Source organism: Gavia stellata, chromosome Z (genome assembly GCF_030936135.1).
Source record: "Gavia stellata isolate bGavSte3 chromosome Z, bGavSte3.hap2, whole genome shotgun sequence".
Classification (NCBI taxonomy): Eukaryota; Metazoa; Chordata; class Aves; order Gaviiformes; family Gaviidae; genus Gavia; species Gavia stellata.
The window spans coordinates 26,361,649-26,380,497 of NC_082637.1; the positions used below are offsets into that span (position 1 = coordinate 26,361,649).

At 39.3% G+C, this 18,849-nt stretch overlaps 1 protein-coding gene across 1 annotated transcript in view; it reads left to right on the forward strand.

Moving 5' to 3' along the window:
• Positions 1 to 18,849, forward strand: part of HOMER1 (homer scaffold protein 1) — a 68,069-nt gene that overhangs the window by 39,359 nt on the left and 9,861 nt on the right. Inside the window, exon 5 of the mRNA XM_059833955.1 lies at positions 5,741 to 5,897. Within this exon, the coding sequence (XP_059689938.1) occupies positions 5,741 to 5,897 (157 nt within the window). The remainder of the gene's footprint in view (positions 1 to 5,740; positions 5,898 to 18,849) is intronic.

An 18,849-nucleotide genomic window follows, 5' to 3' on the forward strand; every position in this document is an offset into this window, starting at 1 on the left:
CACAGGAGATGCCTTTTGAAATCTCTGAAAAGCAGTGAAATTCCCCAAATGCCTATTTAAAATTTCTTCTAAATCAGGACATGAAGTGAGGAGCTTAATTTGCATTCTCAGCATGAATGAGAGGAGGATTCTTGTGAGCTTTTAGGAATACCTTGAGGGATGCTGCACTCATCCTTTGTGCCTGCAGAGTCAACATCTCTGTCTAATAGGACAGTCACATCATTCCAATGTAGGCAATAGCAAGTGTAGCCCGTTGGCAAAGATCTCACCCTTCCAGCCTGGGACCTCAGCATTATCTGAAGCTTATTTCATATGGCGGATTTCATAAGGACCTTGTGCAGAATTCCTTCCCAGATGCACCAGAGAGTTTTACATAAATCCAAACACTTGCCTTACACTTCCAAAGAGAAGAAGCTTCCCTGCTTGAGTTCACTAGAGCTCTCAGAAACTACTGTAACAAAACCAAATCATTCGCAATCCCCCTTTGCTTCCTTAAGCGTGAAGAGCTGTTCCGTAAGGCTCACCAGCAAGGCTGCCAGAAAGGATCACCCGTTACTGCTAGCACAGCTAATGCGTTGTTACCAGCTGGTTGACATACCTCTCCCACTGATTGGTAATGCTCACTCCACCAGACTCTTGGGCTGCTTCCAGCGCATGCCACTATTTATAATTTGGACAGCAGCTACAGGGACTGTGCTCTCTTCATATTTGTCAAGTCTTAGGGATTTAGTTACTATACCAGACGCGAAATTTTGTAGTGAAAGTACTCCATTCTCTGCTCGGATTGATTCCTTCTCATTTCTGCTATCCCAAGACAGCACCGCTCACCATACACCTGCAGTGCAGATCACAGTGACACCCAAAGAAAAGAATGCACGTGCTCTTGAGTAACTGTAGTTCTTTGAAACCATGACTATGCTATATTAAGAAATGCAATTTTTAAATTAATTCCTTTTTTGCAATTAATCTAATATTAAAACCCATAAAATATTAATAAAGCAGAATTCTGCATACATTTTATTTCTATAAATCTGAAATAAAGATTAAACCATGGTTTATAATGTTGGTACTGCATACAACTCAGCAAGCAATGAATAAGCAATACTGATTCAAAAAGCAGAAAACATCTCTGATTTGAACTGCTTTTGTTTCTTTGTTTCATGAAGGCATCTCTCAAAATAACTTCATTCTGAATGCAACTCATTAATGTGAGCTCCCCGCCCCCTGCCTTCGCAAGCCTTCTCCAACTGGCTAAACGTGGTGACTGGAGCTTTTAGGATTAATTTTCCTTAAGTGACCTACTTTGCAGAGAAAGATAATCATGCATTTATAGCCTCTGGCACTCTATTCAGGTCACAGATGGACAGATAGCAAAGCTATTCCTCAGTGACTTACTGGGGTTGTAACTAATCCCCAATGAGAAAGGAGATGGGCCTGATGTTAATTGGTCAGAGTGCCTAAAAGTATGTAAAATCATCGACTCCTACTATAATTTTCAAGGGTGTCACAGTTAGGCTGTATGATACCAGCCAGCAGTTGTTCTAGGAGTGTTTTGTGGTAGTGATCAAATTACTGGATGCCATAGATGTTAAATACCTGACTTTGAATCCTTTGCTTTGATGGTGGAGCACTATGCGGTGTTATGACTGCGGGCATATCTGATGTTACACACGTACCAGATACCGTGGCTGGTACCAGGGATTGGAGATTCAGGAGAGTTTACGATCCCATGAACAGTTGTCATTGTAAAGATAATTTTCTGTGCAATCAGAACTAAACCTCTGTTACGAAAGCATTTTTTTGTGTAGCATGATCAGTTGAGCCAATAAAACTCGTATTTTTGATATTATCCATTAGAGGCCCATTCTCCCTCTTGTATTTGGCACTAATGTGGTAATGTATGCAAAATGGCTTGTTCTCTTGTTTTCAGGTGTTCAGAAGTTTCACAAGGGCAATATCCAGGCTTTATTGTCTGTCAGGATATTTTTAGAAGTTTGGTGGAGCTTTTCACGCTGAGAACAAGCAGGAGTGTTAAGGATGTCTCTGTTTTTGAAGGACCTTCTTGAAACTTTGTGCCAGGCAGTCAGCGATATTAGTTCTGACAAGTCTGAAGAAATAACTGTTAAAATCGTGACACTGCCAGCAAAGGGATGGATGGCTTTCAGAACAAAACAAAACATGTATGCAGATTGAATTCTTGCACCACAGGACTGCAAACATTTATGCCTGTGTCTCCCAGCATATACATACAGCTTTGCTCTTTGCACCACAGCGCAAAACTGAGAGGTGTTCTGGTAGAAGTTGCATTGCAGTTTGGATCACTTTGATCACTGAGTAAGTGTTCCTATTTCATGTGCTTCCTAGAGCAAATAATCTCAGAACACGTGAGGAATGATTTGGGTTTGATTTAGATATTTACAACCATTAAGACAACCTGCCAGAGCTGTGTGTATATTTCCTATGACAGAATCCAATGCATCGAAGGCAAAATCAATTCCTTTTAGCAAAAAGCCTTTCAAAGAGCAATTCAGTAAAAGGTTTGAGAGAGAAAGACTATGTGCAGCCCTCCTGTACCTATTCTGAGGGACTGTAGTGCAGCTGTTCCACCATCACAATTCTGGCCATGGGCTCTAGCTGTTGTTGGGAGCTCTTTGAATTTTCCCTATGTATCCGTCAGCTTCTGGATCTGTGCGTTCCCTCTCCTGGGTGTTAGCACCAGCATATTTTCTTCCAAGGGAGAATTCTCATTGTGTCTGAACCATATGTTTCTCAGCATTTCCTCTGGAAGTGTTGATAAATTTGAACCAATGCAGCTCTACAGATACAGGCATCAATGCAGATACTCTTAGTCTGGCTTAAGAACAGCCTGCCATAGGTGAGCTTTTATCTGGTCCTAAAATCATCAGTTTAAATCCAAATAAATCCAGTTTTAACCAAAATAATCCACAAAACATAATTTTAATTATCTTTTCTTTTTTTCTTTTTGAGTTTGTTGAGAAAGTATTTGAAAAAAGTAAGTCAGCACTGCCAGGATTGGTTATGGGCTATTTTAATCAAATTGCGATTTTATAAAACTAAAAATTCACATCTTTAGTTCTGTGTTTCCTTGTATGATATACATCACATGGTTGTGTTGATGTCAGAGAATGTGGAGTTTTGTAAGAAGAAACAGGATAAGCCTGAATAGTTGGGAAGTCATTGTGTAGTATCAGATACAAAACTAGACTAATTTAAGTAGTATGTTTCTATTTTATGGAGCTATAGTCCAATCTGTAGAAGATACTGTAGAAATTACTTGTAGAAAAACCCAGTATATGCTACAAACGACTAACAGCTGCATTACAACAGACGAACTTTTGTTGCCCGCTGTGTAGATCTCTTAGGGATAAAAAGTATGATTGAGAAATAATACTGGTGCATTCCTATTAAAAACAACCATTTTAAAAATTACCAGCTCCAAAGAAACCTTCTAGCTTTCGAACCAGGGTAGCCATAGCAGTAAGAGAAAATATCTGCTTCATATTTAATGCTGACATTCCAGTGTACAAGGAATAACTTAAGAGGTCCTGACTGTTTTCTTGGCAGGGTAGTAAGGGCACTGGGCAAAAGTGAAAGTGAAACATGCCACAAATCCCCCTCACGTTGTTATTACTCAGCACTACTTGAGAGCCTGTCTTCTGGGATCTTCATGGCTCAGAAGTTTACTTTGTATCATTGTGGGTATAGAAATTATTACATTGAAAAAAATCCATTCACTTCCCTGTTTGCATATTAAATTAGGATATTAAGTGATCAAGCAGTTCTCATCATGTAACTGTCCCGGACACAAACCTTTTAATCTGCTGCATTACATCAAGATAAGATCTTTTGTGTCTGTTTCTATTGTGGGGAAGGATGAGTAGTGGGGCACATTTTGTAAACATGTATAGGTGTCATACACACACAATTTGCTACTCGTCCTGCCATAGCAGGACTACTAAATAGAACTACTCACTTGCATGAAATGGCTGGAATGGGTATTTGTTTGCCAGATCAGAACATCAAGGAGGAGTTATGAATATGATAATGAACTAGATTTTTTTAGCATGTTTTTTACAGAATTTGTTGATCTGCTGTGCTACTGTTAAGTGAAAAGTAAATCTGATTAGAGATACAGAAGAGTAGACATTGTTACAGAAACTTGCTCTCATTTTCTTTAATATGTGAGTCAGTGTTCCCTGATGAAGTAGGATTATCATTATTTTAGTTCAGTCATTTAAGATTTAAAATTTCCAGTGGTGAACTTCTAATTAGTGGAATAGATCATGAAATGCTAGAGCAATTTGAAAGAACCTGTATTCCTGTTCTGAAGGAACTTGTATTCCTGTTCAAGGGGGTGGAGCAGTGTATTTGGAAGGAAATGCTGGAGCGTAGAAGAATCAGATATGTTTCAGTGAAACAGTAGATGTGATCTGAATTGGTAATAAATGTTCCTTGGTTGCTGGTTGATTTTGAACACCTAGGGTGCATTTATAGGATTCATAATGTTTTTGAAATACGCTTCGGTGGGATGGGCTGTACATATGCATGAAATGGAGGAAAGAAACACAGTGGACAGAATGGTGACAGAATGTTTCTTTGTTCATATGTACAAAGTTTAAATAAACCCAAAACTTTATATGCAAAATAGTAGTAATTTATAATTAAATTAAGCATATTAAAATATATTTATTATAATAAATAATTAGATTGTAATAGTTCATCACAAACCTATATACAAAATCATTTTGGCCAGAGGGACAGATCTTTGGTTTTCAATGTTGCCTTTAATAGTAAGCCAGTTAGACAAAAGGAATTATTTTCTGTATGTATTTTCCATGTAAGTGTGCACCTCGTATACTGTTAGCATTATACAAGTAGATATTAATGAGCTGTTTGCATACTAATACATTCACCTGATGTGTCTGAGATGTTTTTCCCTTGCACACTGAGTGCAAAGATAGGGTCTGTGGATGATGGCAAACTAATTACCTGTGAAAATTAAAGCTCTGTGTTTACTCAGAGAATAACTAAACTAGGCAAGGATTGTTCCTCCACAGGCTACTTCAGTAAACCCCAACATTGGCTTCCTCTTTGCAATAAAGCAATAATATATCTGTGCTCCTTGATCTTTAGACTCCTTGCTGATATTATTGAGGAAAGACGTATTAATTATGGTGTTGAAATTCAAGATCTTTGAGTTTGCAAGTACAAATTAGTATGGTATTTCATAAAGAAAGTATATTTCAAGGATAGAAGGCTTGCATTAAGACAACTAAGCTGTAGTTCCAAAGTGCTACATTAGCCCTCTTTACTCAAGTCGGTGACAAATCTTCTTCTACAGTATATTTATTTCATAAAGTAGTAGCACTTTCACTCAATACATATATATTAAAATAGTGACTAATCATATACATATTCTAGAATTACACACTGTTGCTTTTGGCAAACTGATGTGGATGTCATCATCCTTAACGTTTTATTAATAAAAAATACCCTGTTGAACTGGGAGGGTTAGAGGTTGTTTTCCAGTAATGATATATCTGTATTTTCTGAATTGATAGTTTTGATGATTTGAGCATTGAGATTCCCATTTGGACATTCAGTCACAGGATTTTTGCATAATTCTATTTTTCCTGGATATGTTGAAAAAAATTATAAGACATTTTAAGAAAAAAGAAAAGATTTGGGGGTGCTGACCGTTCTTATTCTGTCTGTGCAGTTCGACAATCAGCAAGCATTGGGAGGCAGAATTGGCCACGCTCAAGGGTAATAATGCTAAGCTCACAGCAGCCCTGCTGGAGTCCACTGCCAACGTAAAACAATGGAAACAACAACTTGCCGCATATCAGGAGGAAGCAGAACGTCTTCATAAGCGGGTAAGTCAAGACAAACTGCCAGGATCCTTGAGGTGGAAGTACTGGTGACTGTATTCGCCCATTTTCAAGTAAAACAAGTAAGTTTATTTTTGGGACTTTAAGTTAATGTTTGAGACAGAAATTAATGATTACTTCAAAGCACACAGGGTTCCTCTCTTGGGAAGTTCTTTCCTTTGTAGCAGTTCTTTTTCTGCAGAGGGTATTGTTGCAGGAAGAGTTATCTAACCTTATGACATGTTTGCCAGCTTTCACTCTTCATTTGATGCCATCACATCTGTTTCAGGACCTTCTCCAGAGCATTGCACTTTAGTCCCGCTTGCATTTAAGCCCATAGGAACTTGATGTAAAAAAAAAAAACTTGATAATGTGTAAGCTGAAGAAACCCTGTTGTAGTTTCCACATATAACAAAGACAAACAGTTTCCTGTCATCCTTGCACCTAAAGAAAACTGAGCACAGATTCAAGATCATTACGTGCAATTAGAGGTCTGCTCCCGCTTTCATACAGGAGGGGCTGGGTCCTGTTCCCTTCGTTGTAAATTTTGCAGACATCATTTGGCAAACCAGAAATCAGTGTCAAGTGGGGGAAGGAATGACAGTGTTTGAGGGAGAAATAAAACATGCAAGGTTGAAGGCTGAATTATGAATACAAGATCTTAATTTCTTGTCTCTTTTCACATGTAACTCTATATATTGTATAATGTATTCACCTTTATCCATATGAATTTGTCGTTATAGCTTAGGACACATTTTTGTGCAAAGTGAAGGCAAATTAGCACATGTACGGAGGGAAGATGTTTTTGATGAAGCTGTATTACTTTTGTTAATATCAGTTAACTTAGAAAAATATCAATGAGATGTACTTAGTTAAGAAAATACAAACAAAAGCATTGCTTTTTTGCATGAAAACAGGTTTCATGAATATGCTGACAAGAAGGGAAGGGTAAAGTAGCAAACATGGTAGACCTTTTAGTTTGGTTTTGTATGCTGTACTCACCTATATGAAATAAGGTATGGCAATTACAGTTAACCAAATCCTGCAAATTGTGAAGGGTTCTTTCAGACCTGCACTGGAGCTGTCCAGCTGGAAGCTGTTAGTAGTGCCAAGAATAAGGTTCATATTCATCTGAGCAGGGAGAAATTCAGCAGGCTACATCTAACTTGGGGATATGGAAGAGTAGCAAGAATTCACTTGAGAAACCTGGGGAAATGGCAAGTTGTTGGGGCTGTCCTGTACCTAAACTGTCTTGCAGACAAGGAGCCTGAAGTCCCAGACAAATGATCGATAGGGAAGAACAGCAGTTTCCGATGGACTGTTACCGTGTGTGCCATAGCTGGCTGGACGAAATGCCTGAAGTGTAATTAAAACTGGTGGTTTTTGCCCAGTGCTTTCAGTTCAAGAAATTGGCAGGTGCTGACAAAACTGCTTTGCTTCAGAAATTTTCCAGTCACGCACAAGCTTGTCATGTGTGTTTTTACAGAGGGATACTTTTGCTTTGTCTGTCATCTTATTTAAGCTTCTCTTTTGGAAGGGTGGGAGTTCCAACCCATGCTCCAGGTTTGTGAATAGGTGATAGTAGTCTTTGATAAAATTATTTAAATTACAACCTTGTATTGAAATTACTATAGTGCAGACGTTCAGGTGGATTTGACCACCAGATAGGCTTTACAGTGAAGAACTCATTGCTAAAATGTGGACATAATGAGGTAGCATTCTTCCTAATAAAATGTATTAACAGCTTTTGTTGCAAAGCTGAGACAATACAGTCCTTAGCTAAGAAAGAAAAGAAAAGTAACACATTACAACAGCAGGTGCGTTTGCTGTGGGGAGACCCAACTGGACAAGACAGGCAAAGATCCCTTTTTCTTGATGTTACGCTCCCTCTTAGTCAAATCTTATTTAAAATCTGCTACTGGAAAATGCAATTAATTAATACAGGAATTTTTAGCATGACACTTTGCTTTTATATGATACTAAAGTTAACAAAAGTAGTAACTAAGTCTTTGTTACTTAATTCATTCATTAATAGCTGATGATTTTTCATAACCTTTGCCCAGCAAATTTCCTGCAATTATTTTGCTTTTCTGAGGGAACACAAAATCTTATAACATGGGATCTATGCTCTTTTGATTGCTATTTACATGCCTTTATTAAAGGTTTCTGTAATCTGTGACCTCAGGGCTTGTTGATATCTCCCGTAGAATATAGGAACGCTCTGTGCCTATGTCTCTCTGTAAATTACGACAAGATAGTTTGTCAAGAGTACTGCTCTCTGTTGGAATTGCTTTTAGAAAAATATAGACTTGGCTAACCCAATAACTCAAACCCTCTAGGCAAAAGTATGCAGATCCTGTAAAAAAAAAATCAATCTCAATCTGTTAACTATACGGTGTGATACAAGAGCTCGTCTAACTTGCCCATTGGAGAGTGATCTTGTACATTGAAATAGTGCCCCATTTCAAAACGAAACTGCAAGTCAGATGCTTCTTTCTTACACAGATCGAAAATTTGCTGTTGAAATGGCTTATCTGGAGACTGTTGGTTATGGTACATGTGGTAGCAAGCAGTGTTAAGTCACTGTATTGTGTTCTTTCTGTTCAGTTTATCCATTAAGCTCAGTATAAACTCGTAGCTGCAGTTGATCCAAAAAATATTCCTCAAACTGGAATCCATCTCACCTGAAGTTATGTAGAAGTTATATATCAAGTCTAAGATGGACAACTTTTTTCTTGTAATTCTTGGAGAGAGAAAAGCGTGAAGAGTAAGCCTCCCAGTCTTAAGAAAACTGGCTAAGGTGTTGAGTTGAATTTGCTTCTGTAAGTGCTTGTCTTTCTCCATAGGATAATAATCTAGATAGTCCCATAGACATACTTTTAGTCAGATGAAATAAACTCCATCCTTAGTTCATAGAATCACGGAATAATTTAGCATGGAGGGCTTTGGAAGTTATCTGGTCCAATTCTCCACTGAAAGCAGGGCCAGCTTTGAAGTTAGGTCCAACTCCAGGACTGGATCAGGTTATTCAGGGCTGTGAATCAAGTCTCAAAAAATGGAGATCCCACAGCCTCCCTCGGCAGCCTGTTCCAGTGTTTGACCACCCTTGTCAAATTATTCTTCCTAATATCTTATCTAATTGAAATTTGCCATGCTGCAACCTGCATCTGTTGCCAGATCAGAAGAAAAATGGGGTTTGAGCCAAAAGAAACTTTGGTAAGAAAAGTTGAATAAACTGAATTTTTAAAATACTCATCGAAAAACTGATTTCAAGGAGAAAGAAAAACTTGCAAATTAGTTTGCATGTTCAGTTGTAATGCAGTTGTTGTTTTATATGGAAAAGAAGTTGGCTGTCACAGCATCTTGCCCACTGGAGAAGAAGAATGTGTGTAGATAGGTATGCAGTGGAGGGATACTCTCACTTCTAAGATCACGGTCTTATGTAAAATAGACCAGTCTCCAAAATGAAGAATGATACTGCCAATTTTAGCTGCTATATTTAGTTCAATTCCATATTATATAACATGGTTTATATCTAACGTAATTGTGGTATTCACTGGTGTGCTTTAGGTTTACATACAAGTTTCTGTGCCTGAGTCATCTGTCTGCAAGCTACAGCAGACTCATTTTTCTGTCAAGTGTGGTGTGTGAGGGGAAGTAATGTGTATTGATTAGTAAACTTTGCATTATTATTTCCAACTTTAGGTTCTTCTTTATATAAATAGCCTTATAAATAGCCTTATTTACATAAATATTTTTTGTCTTTATATTAAAAAAAATTATTGCTAATACTGTTTTACTAGTTGACTTCTTGTGGTACCTTTTTCCACAGTTTGAACTTCTGTCATGTTTTATTTATAAACAACCTTTGATTTTACATTATATCTCTTTCTTTTACCTTCTATAATTTTCACTCACAGTGGTAAACTGGGTCTTCCATCTCGTGCAGTATTTGTTGTAAACTTTGCTTTTTAAGTTGTTTTAAATTATTTTAAGCCCAACACTTTTTATTCTATAATTGTTTTCAAATTTGACTGAAATAGTTTTTCTGTGTATCACTTTTTTTACACTTTTTAAAATACATAAACAAAGCTAAAGTGCCCCTTTCTTTGATTTTGATTGCATTTTTGAAAATTAATTTATTATTTGCTATTTCTGATTAACTATAAGATTTACTCATCTATCAGTTCAGTTTTTCATATTAACCTACATTTATTGCTTTCTCTGAGACCTTTATCTTCCTTCTTCCATTTGTTCTCTACATTAATAATGCCTAGAGCTGAGACAAAACAGAATACAGATTCAGTGTGGCTGAGTGCAAAATTCTCAATAAATTAAAGTTTTGTGCTCTCTTTTGATACATTGTGAGCTTAAGACAGAAATACTGTACTTTGATATTTTGTCAGACATTATATTTTTCAGAAGTTTGCTAAATGAATGTATGTTTTTTTCCCTCTCAAATACAAAGAGATAATAATTCTGGGAAGATGTGATGCCCAGTCAGGAGCTTAACTTGGAGCTCTCAGCCTTCTCTCCTCTAATCTGCTCAGAAGCAACTTAACAAGGATTTCCCTTAAACAGGGTTGGGGAGCACTCCTACACACCTTGCATAGCTTTTTGAAGTCAAAAGAGATTCGTGAGTTTAGAACAGCTCAGTAACAGAAAGAAAAACCCTCAAGTGAGCTACTGCAGACAAATAAGAATAGCGTTGATACTGATTAATCCTGATACCACTAAAGGGAAAGGATTGAACGGTGATATGAATTATGGAAAGTAACCTGAAGTTCTGTCTTTGTCCTGTTAAAAAGGAAAATGATTAACTTTTTTCTTGCATGCTAACTGCTGAAGTAAATCATTCTATGACTGGCCAATATCAGAGTAATAACACCAGTGCATAATAATAAGAGCTGCAGTCCTTGAAGATCATTCACTTGCAGGAGAAGAAACCTAAGATAAAAAGAGGTGAAGGGAAGTGATCAAGCTCTTGGGTATTCGTGAAAGAACAGAGAGGTAAACTCTTGAATTCTAGCTTGTTATTTTACCAGGATTTCCTAGGAAATGAGATAAAATTAGCCTATTATGTTCTGGTTCTTTTATTCAATGAATGACATTAAGTATGAGGACATCTTATGTAGTCATCAAAACCACCTGACAAATAATGGACTCTGATTTCACTACTGTTAAAAGAAATTTTAAAATGGTTATTAAAAAAAAGTGTAAGCATACAGAAATAAAACCATAGTCATTTTATTGGGCTATTTCTGTGGTACTTAAAGAGAACAACAATCTATAAAAGCAGTTATTAAAGTCCACAAGAAGTGTGGAATGCTGCATAAGCCATCTGCTCAGATCATCTATAGAAAATCTTTGCAGACCCTTTAGCAACCCCCTCCACATTTCCACCAGCTGCATTAATAATTGAATGACTAAAACTAAATTTTGAACGTGCAGATGTGATAAAGTCGCTTGCTGAATCAGAGCCCATATCGTGGGCTTCATACTTGCTGAAAAGTCTTACTAGCACCACTGTGGGACTACTGTGAATAACTGTTTGGTTTTATGTGGCCAAGGAAGGACATTATCTAAAAGTGGAAATGTGAAAGAAGGTGACAGAAAGCGTGGTAACAAGAAAATTATGAATGGACTTTTGATCCAACAATTTATTGGTCATGCACCTTTTTTATGTGATCCCTATCTCCTGTCATCCTCCTTTTAAGACTGTGGCCCTCCTACCACCACTTAACAATCCAAACTTGCGTTGTATTTAAATTTGGTTTGATTGATTAAAGAAAAAAGTTACTCAAGTGTAACTTCCTTCTTAAGATATTGTAATCAGCATGTGGCTAGATAGCAGCTTGTTACTATTTGTTTATAATGAAAATACATGAGGATTTTGCAGGGTAGGTATGTGTAACTTGGCAGTTTAATCAAAACAGTGGGATTATGATTTTGTTAGTATTTGTGCATTTATGTGAAAGAAATATGTGTGCAGACGGACCAATTCTGAGTGCACAAAAAATGGACAACTAAGTCCATATATTTACATATGCAGTCCTTTCATTTGGAATTGCAAACAAACTCTTGTTGCACTAGAAACTCCTGAAAAGGCAAAAAAAAAGGGCAGCTCTTGCCCAAGTGAGGTCGTAATGTTAAATATTGACCACATGTTCAAGAGAGATGTTCTGGGGAGTATTAGGATTTTCTGTGACACAGTAAGATCTGGAAAGGCTAATTGTTCTAACTGTGATAGGCAAGTTTTTAGATGACATATGGGAATATAGTGACTGATTTTTATTTTTTAAATTACAATCTTGCCTTAAAAGAGAGTTTATGTTTCAGAGCAAGCTGTAATTATCTGCGTAAGGTCGGTTATCCTTGTCTCAGTGGAACTAGTTTCTAACAAAAAGAAATCACAGAATCACTACGGTTGGAAAAGACCTGTAAGATCAGGTCCAACCATCAGCCAACACCACCATGCCCATTAAACCATGTCCCACAATGCCTTGGACACATGTACCTTGAACACTTCCAGTGATGGTGACTCCACTCCACTTCCCTGGGCAGTTTCACTGCTCTCTCAGTAAAGAAACTTTTCCTAATATCCAGCCTGAACCTCCCCTGGCGCAACTTGAGGCTGTTTCCTCTTGTCCTGTCACTCATGACTTGGGAGAAGAGACCAACACCCACCTCTCTGCAACCTCCTTTCAGGTAATTGTAGAGAGCGATAAGGTCTCCCCTCAGCCTCCTCTTCTCCAGAGTAGTATTTTAAAAATCCTTGAGAAACCATTGCAGAGGCTGACCACATTCTTTGCATGGCATTAGGGGATACCAAAGGAAAAATACAAGCATTTTACTTCAGGGGGTATGTTCCATATTGTTTTCGAAATGGTATGTGTTGTCAGTCTTGACTTTAAGACTATCATAGCATTTCCTAGGACAGGATTTCTGAAATCCAGCACGTACTCTCAGCTCCCTTTCTGCACAATTCCTAATACAAATTATCCACATGTAGCCTTTATCAAGATTCAACCCTTGGTTAATAATTACAGTTTACTAAAAAGACGGTCTCTTTTTAGACCGAGCAGGTGAATCAGATTATGTTCCTGGAATCAAAATGTGAATTTGGCTTTGTTAATATACAGTGAACTGAAGGCAAGTCTTTTCTGTGTTTTTCTGTTTGCCTTGATCTGTTTTTAGAGCAGATTTGCATTTAGGACCCAGGACTATTTCGTTAGGTTTTTTTCTGGGAATTCACTTTCACTGAATGTGTCATATATGAGATTATAATTTAGAAAACAACCAACCAACCAACGAAACTACTGTCATTCTGGGAAAGGAAAAAAAAGATGTTTTCACAGAAGGGTCTCTCATCCCCATCTTCATCTTTCTAAAAAACCTAAGAAAAGTGTTAAGATCCATTTATCTGCAAGTTATAAAAAACATACTTTGTGGAGGCATGCCACAAAATTTTTACATAGTCAAAGCTTTATGGAATGAAATATATCCTATAATTCCAAAACTGCTGGAGAATGAGGAAATTACTGGATTTAAATCCTCAGGATTAAAGGATGACATATCTTTACTGTGTTTGCTCTTGCATGTATTTCATGACATGGCCAGATAGCGAGAAAAAGTATTTACTAATCAGATTGCAGAGAAAGGGATGTCCCCTGAAGTTAGAATTAGCATTATCAGTTGCAAATAATAATGCATGGCTGAAGCTCACAGCATTGATTTTAGTAAACCTCTTATATTTTCAAATATACCTACTGCAGTTTTATTACTTTCTTCACCAAAATCAAGCAGATGATGGATTATTCCTCTTTCATCTCTACAGAAATGAGTAACTGTGGAAAATATTTTGATATTTCCACGGCTTGAGGCATCAGTGCCCACAGAGAAAAATGTGGCCTTTCAGCAAAATCTTTAATTGTTTTCTCAGTTGAAAAAAGTAGTATATTGTTGGTAATGCACAAAACTGCCCCCTGCCCCCAGGTTATCATTTTATCTACGTGTAAGTCTTGGAAAACTACAATAATTAATTTGCTGTCAGAAGTGATGTATCTGAATAAATACTATGGTGTGCTTTTTACTTTCTCAGCAGCAACCTTGAAAACCAATTTTCCTTGTTTTATACATTTTCACATTTCTGAGCACCAAAAATGTTTCCAGAGTTTTTTTAGTCTTGAAAGCTATGTTGGAATTATTTTTATGATTGGCTTGTTGCATGCTGTCTTGCATCTTACTGTCCACCATGAAGAACTTAGAAGCTTTGTCTGCATAAATTATGTGAAACTTTGTGCAGTTATTCCTAGTTTTGCTGAGCCATGAGACATCATTGGGCCCCTCACTACAAGGACATTGAGGTGCTGGAGCGTGTCCAGAGAAGGCCGACGAAGCTGGTGAGGGGTCTGGAGCACAAGTCTTATGAGGAGCGGCTGAGGGAACTGGGGTTGTTCAGTCTGGAGAAGAGGAGGCTGAGGGGAGACCTCATCGCTCTCTACAACTACCTGAAAGGGGGTTGCAGAGAGGTGGGTGTTGGTCTCTTCTCCCAAGTGACTAGTGACAGGACTAGAGGAAATGGCCTCAAGTTGCGCCAGGGGAGGTTCGGACTGGATATTAGGAAAAATTTCTTTACTGAGAGAGTGATGAGACACTGGAATAAGCTGCCCAGGGAGGTGGTGGAATCACCATCCGTGGAGGTATTCAAGGAATGTGTGGACGTGGCACTGTGGGACATGGTTTAATGGGCATGGTGGTGTTGGCTGATGGTTGGACTGATGATCTTAGAGGTCTTTTCCAACCTTAGTGATTCTGTGATTCTGTGATCACTTCCTTTTCTCTTTGTGGAAAGCAAAGGGCTGTTTTTTGTCTTTTTACGAGGTTCATCTTGAATTATCGATGGAATAATATTGTCACAGTCACAGTTATGATGCATTTAGGGATGTAACTCAACCAGCTAAAAATATGTAATATTTAAATTCAGTTTTGCATGAGAGCACTCTGCCTGTTCTGCACTGTAGCCTGAGCTAGTCGACCTTGGATGTTGCATTCCACATTAAATAGAAGGGATAAACATACCTTTAGGAAACAACAAGTTAATATTGTCAGGTCTATAAAATAGGCTACAGCTACACTGAAAATATGTTCTAATCTGTCTTTCTTTGCATTTCTGTAGCAGCTGAAGTAATTTCTGTATGAAGTTTAGAAGGAATTTCATGATCTGTCAGTACTGAATTTAAGATGCTGAATAAAAATATTGTTGTTTGAGATCAGAAATGTACAAATTTATCTCAAGAAAGTGGTTTGAAAAAATGAATCAACCTGCAGCAAACATAGTGCAGATTCATTCAGTCAATAATTGCTTGAGGAAAGTGACCACTCAAAATATTTCTGTCATACCCACTTCTTTGCTTCTGTCTACACCAGGTATCCTTCTGCCACACCAGGTATCCTCAGGGTATCCATCTCCCTGAGCTGGATGACAGGGATGGAGAGCAAAATAAACTCCCCATGATCCAGGAGGAAGCAGTTAACGACCTGCTATGCCACCTGGACACTCACAAGTCTATGGGGCCTGATGGCATCCACCCAAGGGTACTGAGGGAGCTGGCGGAGGAGCTTGCCAAGCCACTCTCCATCATTTATCAACAGTCCTGGTTAACAGGGGAGGTCCCAGGCGACTGGAGGCTTGTCCATGTGATGCCCATCTACAAAAAGGGCTGGAAGGAGGATCTGAAGAACTACAGTCCTGTCAGCCTGACCTCAGTGCCAGGGAAGGTTATGGAGAGGTTCATCTTGAGGGTGCTCACGGGACACGTGCAGGATAACCAAGGGATCAGGCCCAGCCAGCACGGGTTCAGGAAAGGCAGGTCCTGCTTGACCAACCTGATCTCCTTCTATGACCAGGTGACCCGCACAGTGGATGAGGGAAAGGCTGTTGATGTTGTCTACCTGGACTTCAGCAAAGCCTTTGACACTGTTCCCCACAGTATTCTCCTGGAGAAGCTGGCAAATCGTGGTTTAGACAGGTACACTCTTCTCTGGGTAAAAAACTGGCTGGATGGCCGAGCCCAGAGAGTTGTAGTGAATGGGGTGAAATCCAGCCGGCGGCCGGTCACAAGCGGAGTCCCCCAGGGCTCAGTTTTGGGACCGGTCTTGTTTAATGTCTTTATTGATGATCTGGATGAGGGGATTGAGTGCTCCCTCAGCAAGTTTGCAGACGACACCAAGTTGGGCGGGAGTGTTGATCTGCTTGAGGGTCGTAAGGCTCTGCAGAGGGATCTGGACAGGCTGGATCGATGGGCTGAGGCCAACCGGATGAAGTTCAACAAGGCTAAGTGCCGGGTTCTACACTTTGGCCACAACAACCCCATGCAACGCTACAGGCTTGGGGATGAGTGGCTGGAAAGCTGCCCCACAGAAAAGGACCTGGGGGTGTTGATCAACAGCCGGCTGAAGATGAGCCAGCAGTGTGCCCAGGTGGCCAAGAAGGCCAATGGCATCCTGGCCTGTATCAGAAATGGTGTGGCCAGCAGGAGCAGGGAGGTGATCGTGCCCCTGTACTCAGCTCTGGTGAGGCCGCACCTCGAATCCTGTGTTCAGTTTTGGGCCCCTCACTACAAGAAAGACATTGAGGTGCTGGAGCGTGTCCAGAGAAGGGCGACGAAGCTGGTGAGGGGTCTGGAGCACAAGTCTTATGAGGAGCGGCTGAGGGAACTGGGGTTGTTCAGTCTGCAGAAGAGGAGGCTGAGGAGAGACCTTATCGCTCTCTACAATTACCTGAAAAGGGGTTGCAGAGAGGTGGGTGTTGGTCTCTTCTCCCAAGTGACTAGTGACAGGACAAGAGGAAATGGCCTCAAGTTGCGCCAGGGGAGGTTCAGGCTGGATATTAGGAAAAAGTTCTTTACTGAAAGAGTAGTGAAACATTGGAACAGGCTGCCCAGGGAGGTGGTAGAGTCACCCTCCCTGGAAGTATTCAAGGAATGTGTGGATGTGGCATTGTGGGATGTGGCTTGATGGGCATGGAGCTGTGTGGTGTTGGGTGGGTTGGTGTTGGGTTTTTTTTTTGTTGTTTTGTTTTGTTTTGGTTTTGGTTTTGTTTTGGTTTTTTTTTAGGTTGGACTTGATGATCTTACAGGTCTTTTCCAACCTTAGTGATTCTGTGATTCTGTGAAATGAAGTCTTTACTTGTGAAGTAGTTGTCTGTGTTGGGATTTGATGCAATCCCCTCTCATGGTTTCTTTATGATTTGATTTGGTTTGTTTTCTTTGAAAAATTCTTTGGTCTTCTGATGCTTTGGGCAGCCACTGTCTTAAGCTTACATCAAGGCTGTTACTTCTTGTGTTACATGGCCCAAAGCCTCTCTCCTCTTCCAGCAGCCAGCAGCCAGCAGCCCAGTCTTCCCAGCAGCCCAGTGTGTGCTTTCTGTCTGCTGCAATGAAAACTTCTGCCTGGCATCCTCCTTTATTTATAGGCTGTTGACCCTAGATTAAAATTTCCAGAAAGCTCTAGAATGGCCCCTGCTGAGAAGATCTAGGCCATGCCAGAACAAGTTGCCATGCTGTCTTATTTCAGCTGATGTATTTCTCACTGAAGTATGCAGTTAATTATAATGCCAGCCATATACTAGAAGAGTTAGCTCATTAAACAGTCACTAAAAAGCCCTTTCAGAATTTTTTTCCCTATGTGCAATCCTTACCTGGATGATAAAAGCAAAATAAAGAAGCAGAGGCTAAGAACAATACTTTTTTCCTTTTTTACTCTCAAATACGAAGCCACATTATTGACTTTTTTCAGATATGCAAGTCAGTGCAGTCTTATGATAGCACAATAGAAGAACCTTGTTTAATCAGTTACTGTTCAAAGACTGTTCTTTCAGTTTGAATTCTGTACTGGAAACAAGGCTTAATCACAGGTACATTGCTCAGTGTTGCTGTGCAAAGGCTTGAATGATTGATTAAGCCTTGCTCTCAAACATGAAACACTGAATGAAGAGGGTCAGACTAAAGCATTTTAGCTTCCTTTTATGCCCCCTTCTGTGCATAATGCATAAATACTATTTTTAATGATTTTTGGACCACTGGTCCAAAATAAATGCAATTTGAAGCAAGGAAATAGAGCAAGTAAATGCTATCCAGATTTTTGCCTAGAGCTTTATGTGTTTCAATTGCATATTCTTTATATTGCATCATTTTAGAGCCCATCTTACTCTACAGATTTTTTGAAAGGGTCACAATATGATTTTCTTTTTTGTAGGTACATTCAAGAAGATAACATCATGAAGATATTTGACATCTTTTCAGATCTCTGTAGGAATGGCCATTCAAATAAGGCTGTGATTAAAGTAACTCTGTTTTTTTTATTTAATTTGTTCTTTTTTTCCAACTTACTGATTTTTCAACGAACAGTAAACAAAAGAGTTGAACAATGCATTATTTTCTTGCATAAGCAGTAGGAGATGGACGTTCGCCCAGAGAAAAGCTGGACCAGAGTAAGACGTCACAGACCTTTTAGTGTTGGTAATTAATTGCCCTTCTGACAGTAGTTGCCTCTGCTGGCAAAAACGTTTGTGAGAGCACTCCCTGCTCTGCCTAAGCAAAATCAGCCGTGTTTGCTTAAGCAACTCCAGTAGACGTCTTGAGTTAGTATGGACCAGAGCGTACTGGGGAGTGTTCACATGAGCCGTGCAGCTGGTGGGGCTGTTGCAGAAGATGTTTTCAGCCAGCGACAATACATGCAGCTGAGAGCAGTAACATTTCATCCACTGCAGTTCAGTCCACCAGCCTCCCTGGATTCCAGGCTTGCACCAACACATGCATCCTCCCTGTGTGTACCAGCCCAGAGGGAACCATGTGGAGAACAGTGGGGGTCCAAGAGCTTCCCTAGTCACAGGTTGAGACACCTCTGCACACTTGCTTCCAAGGCACTAGGTGCTAGGACAGAGGTGGTTTGGGGA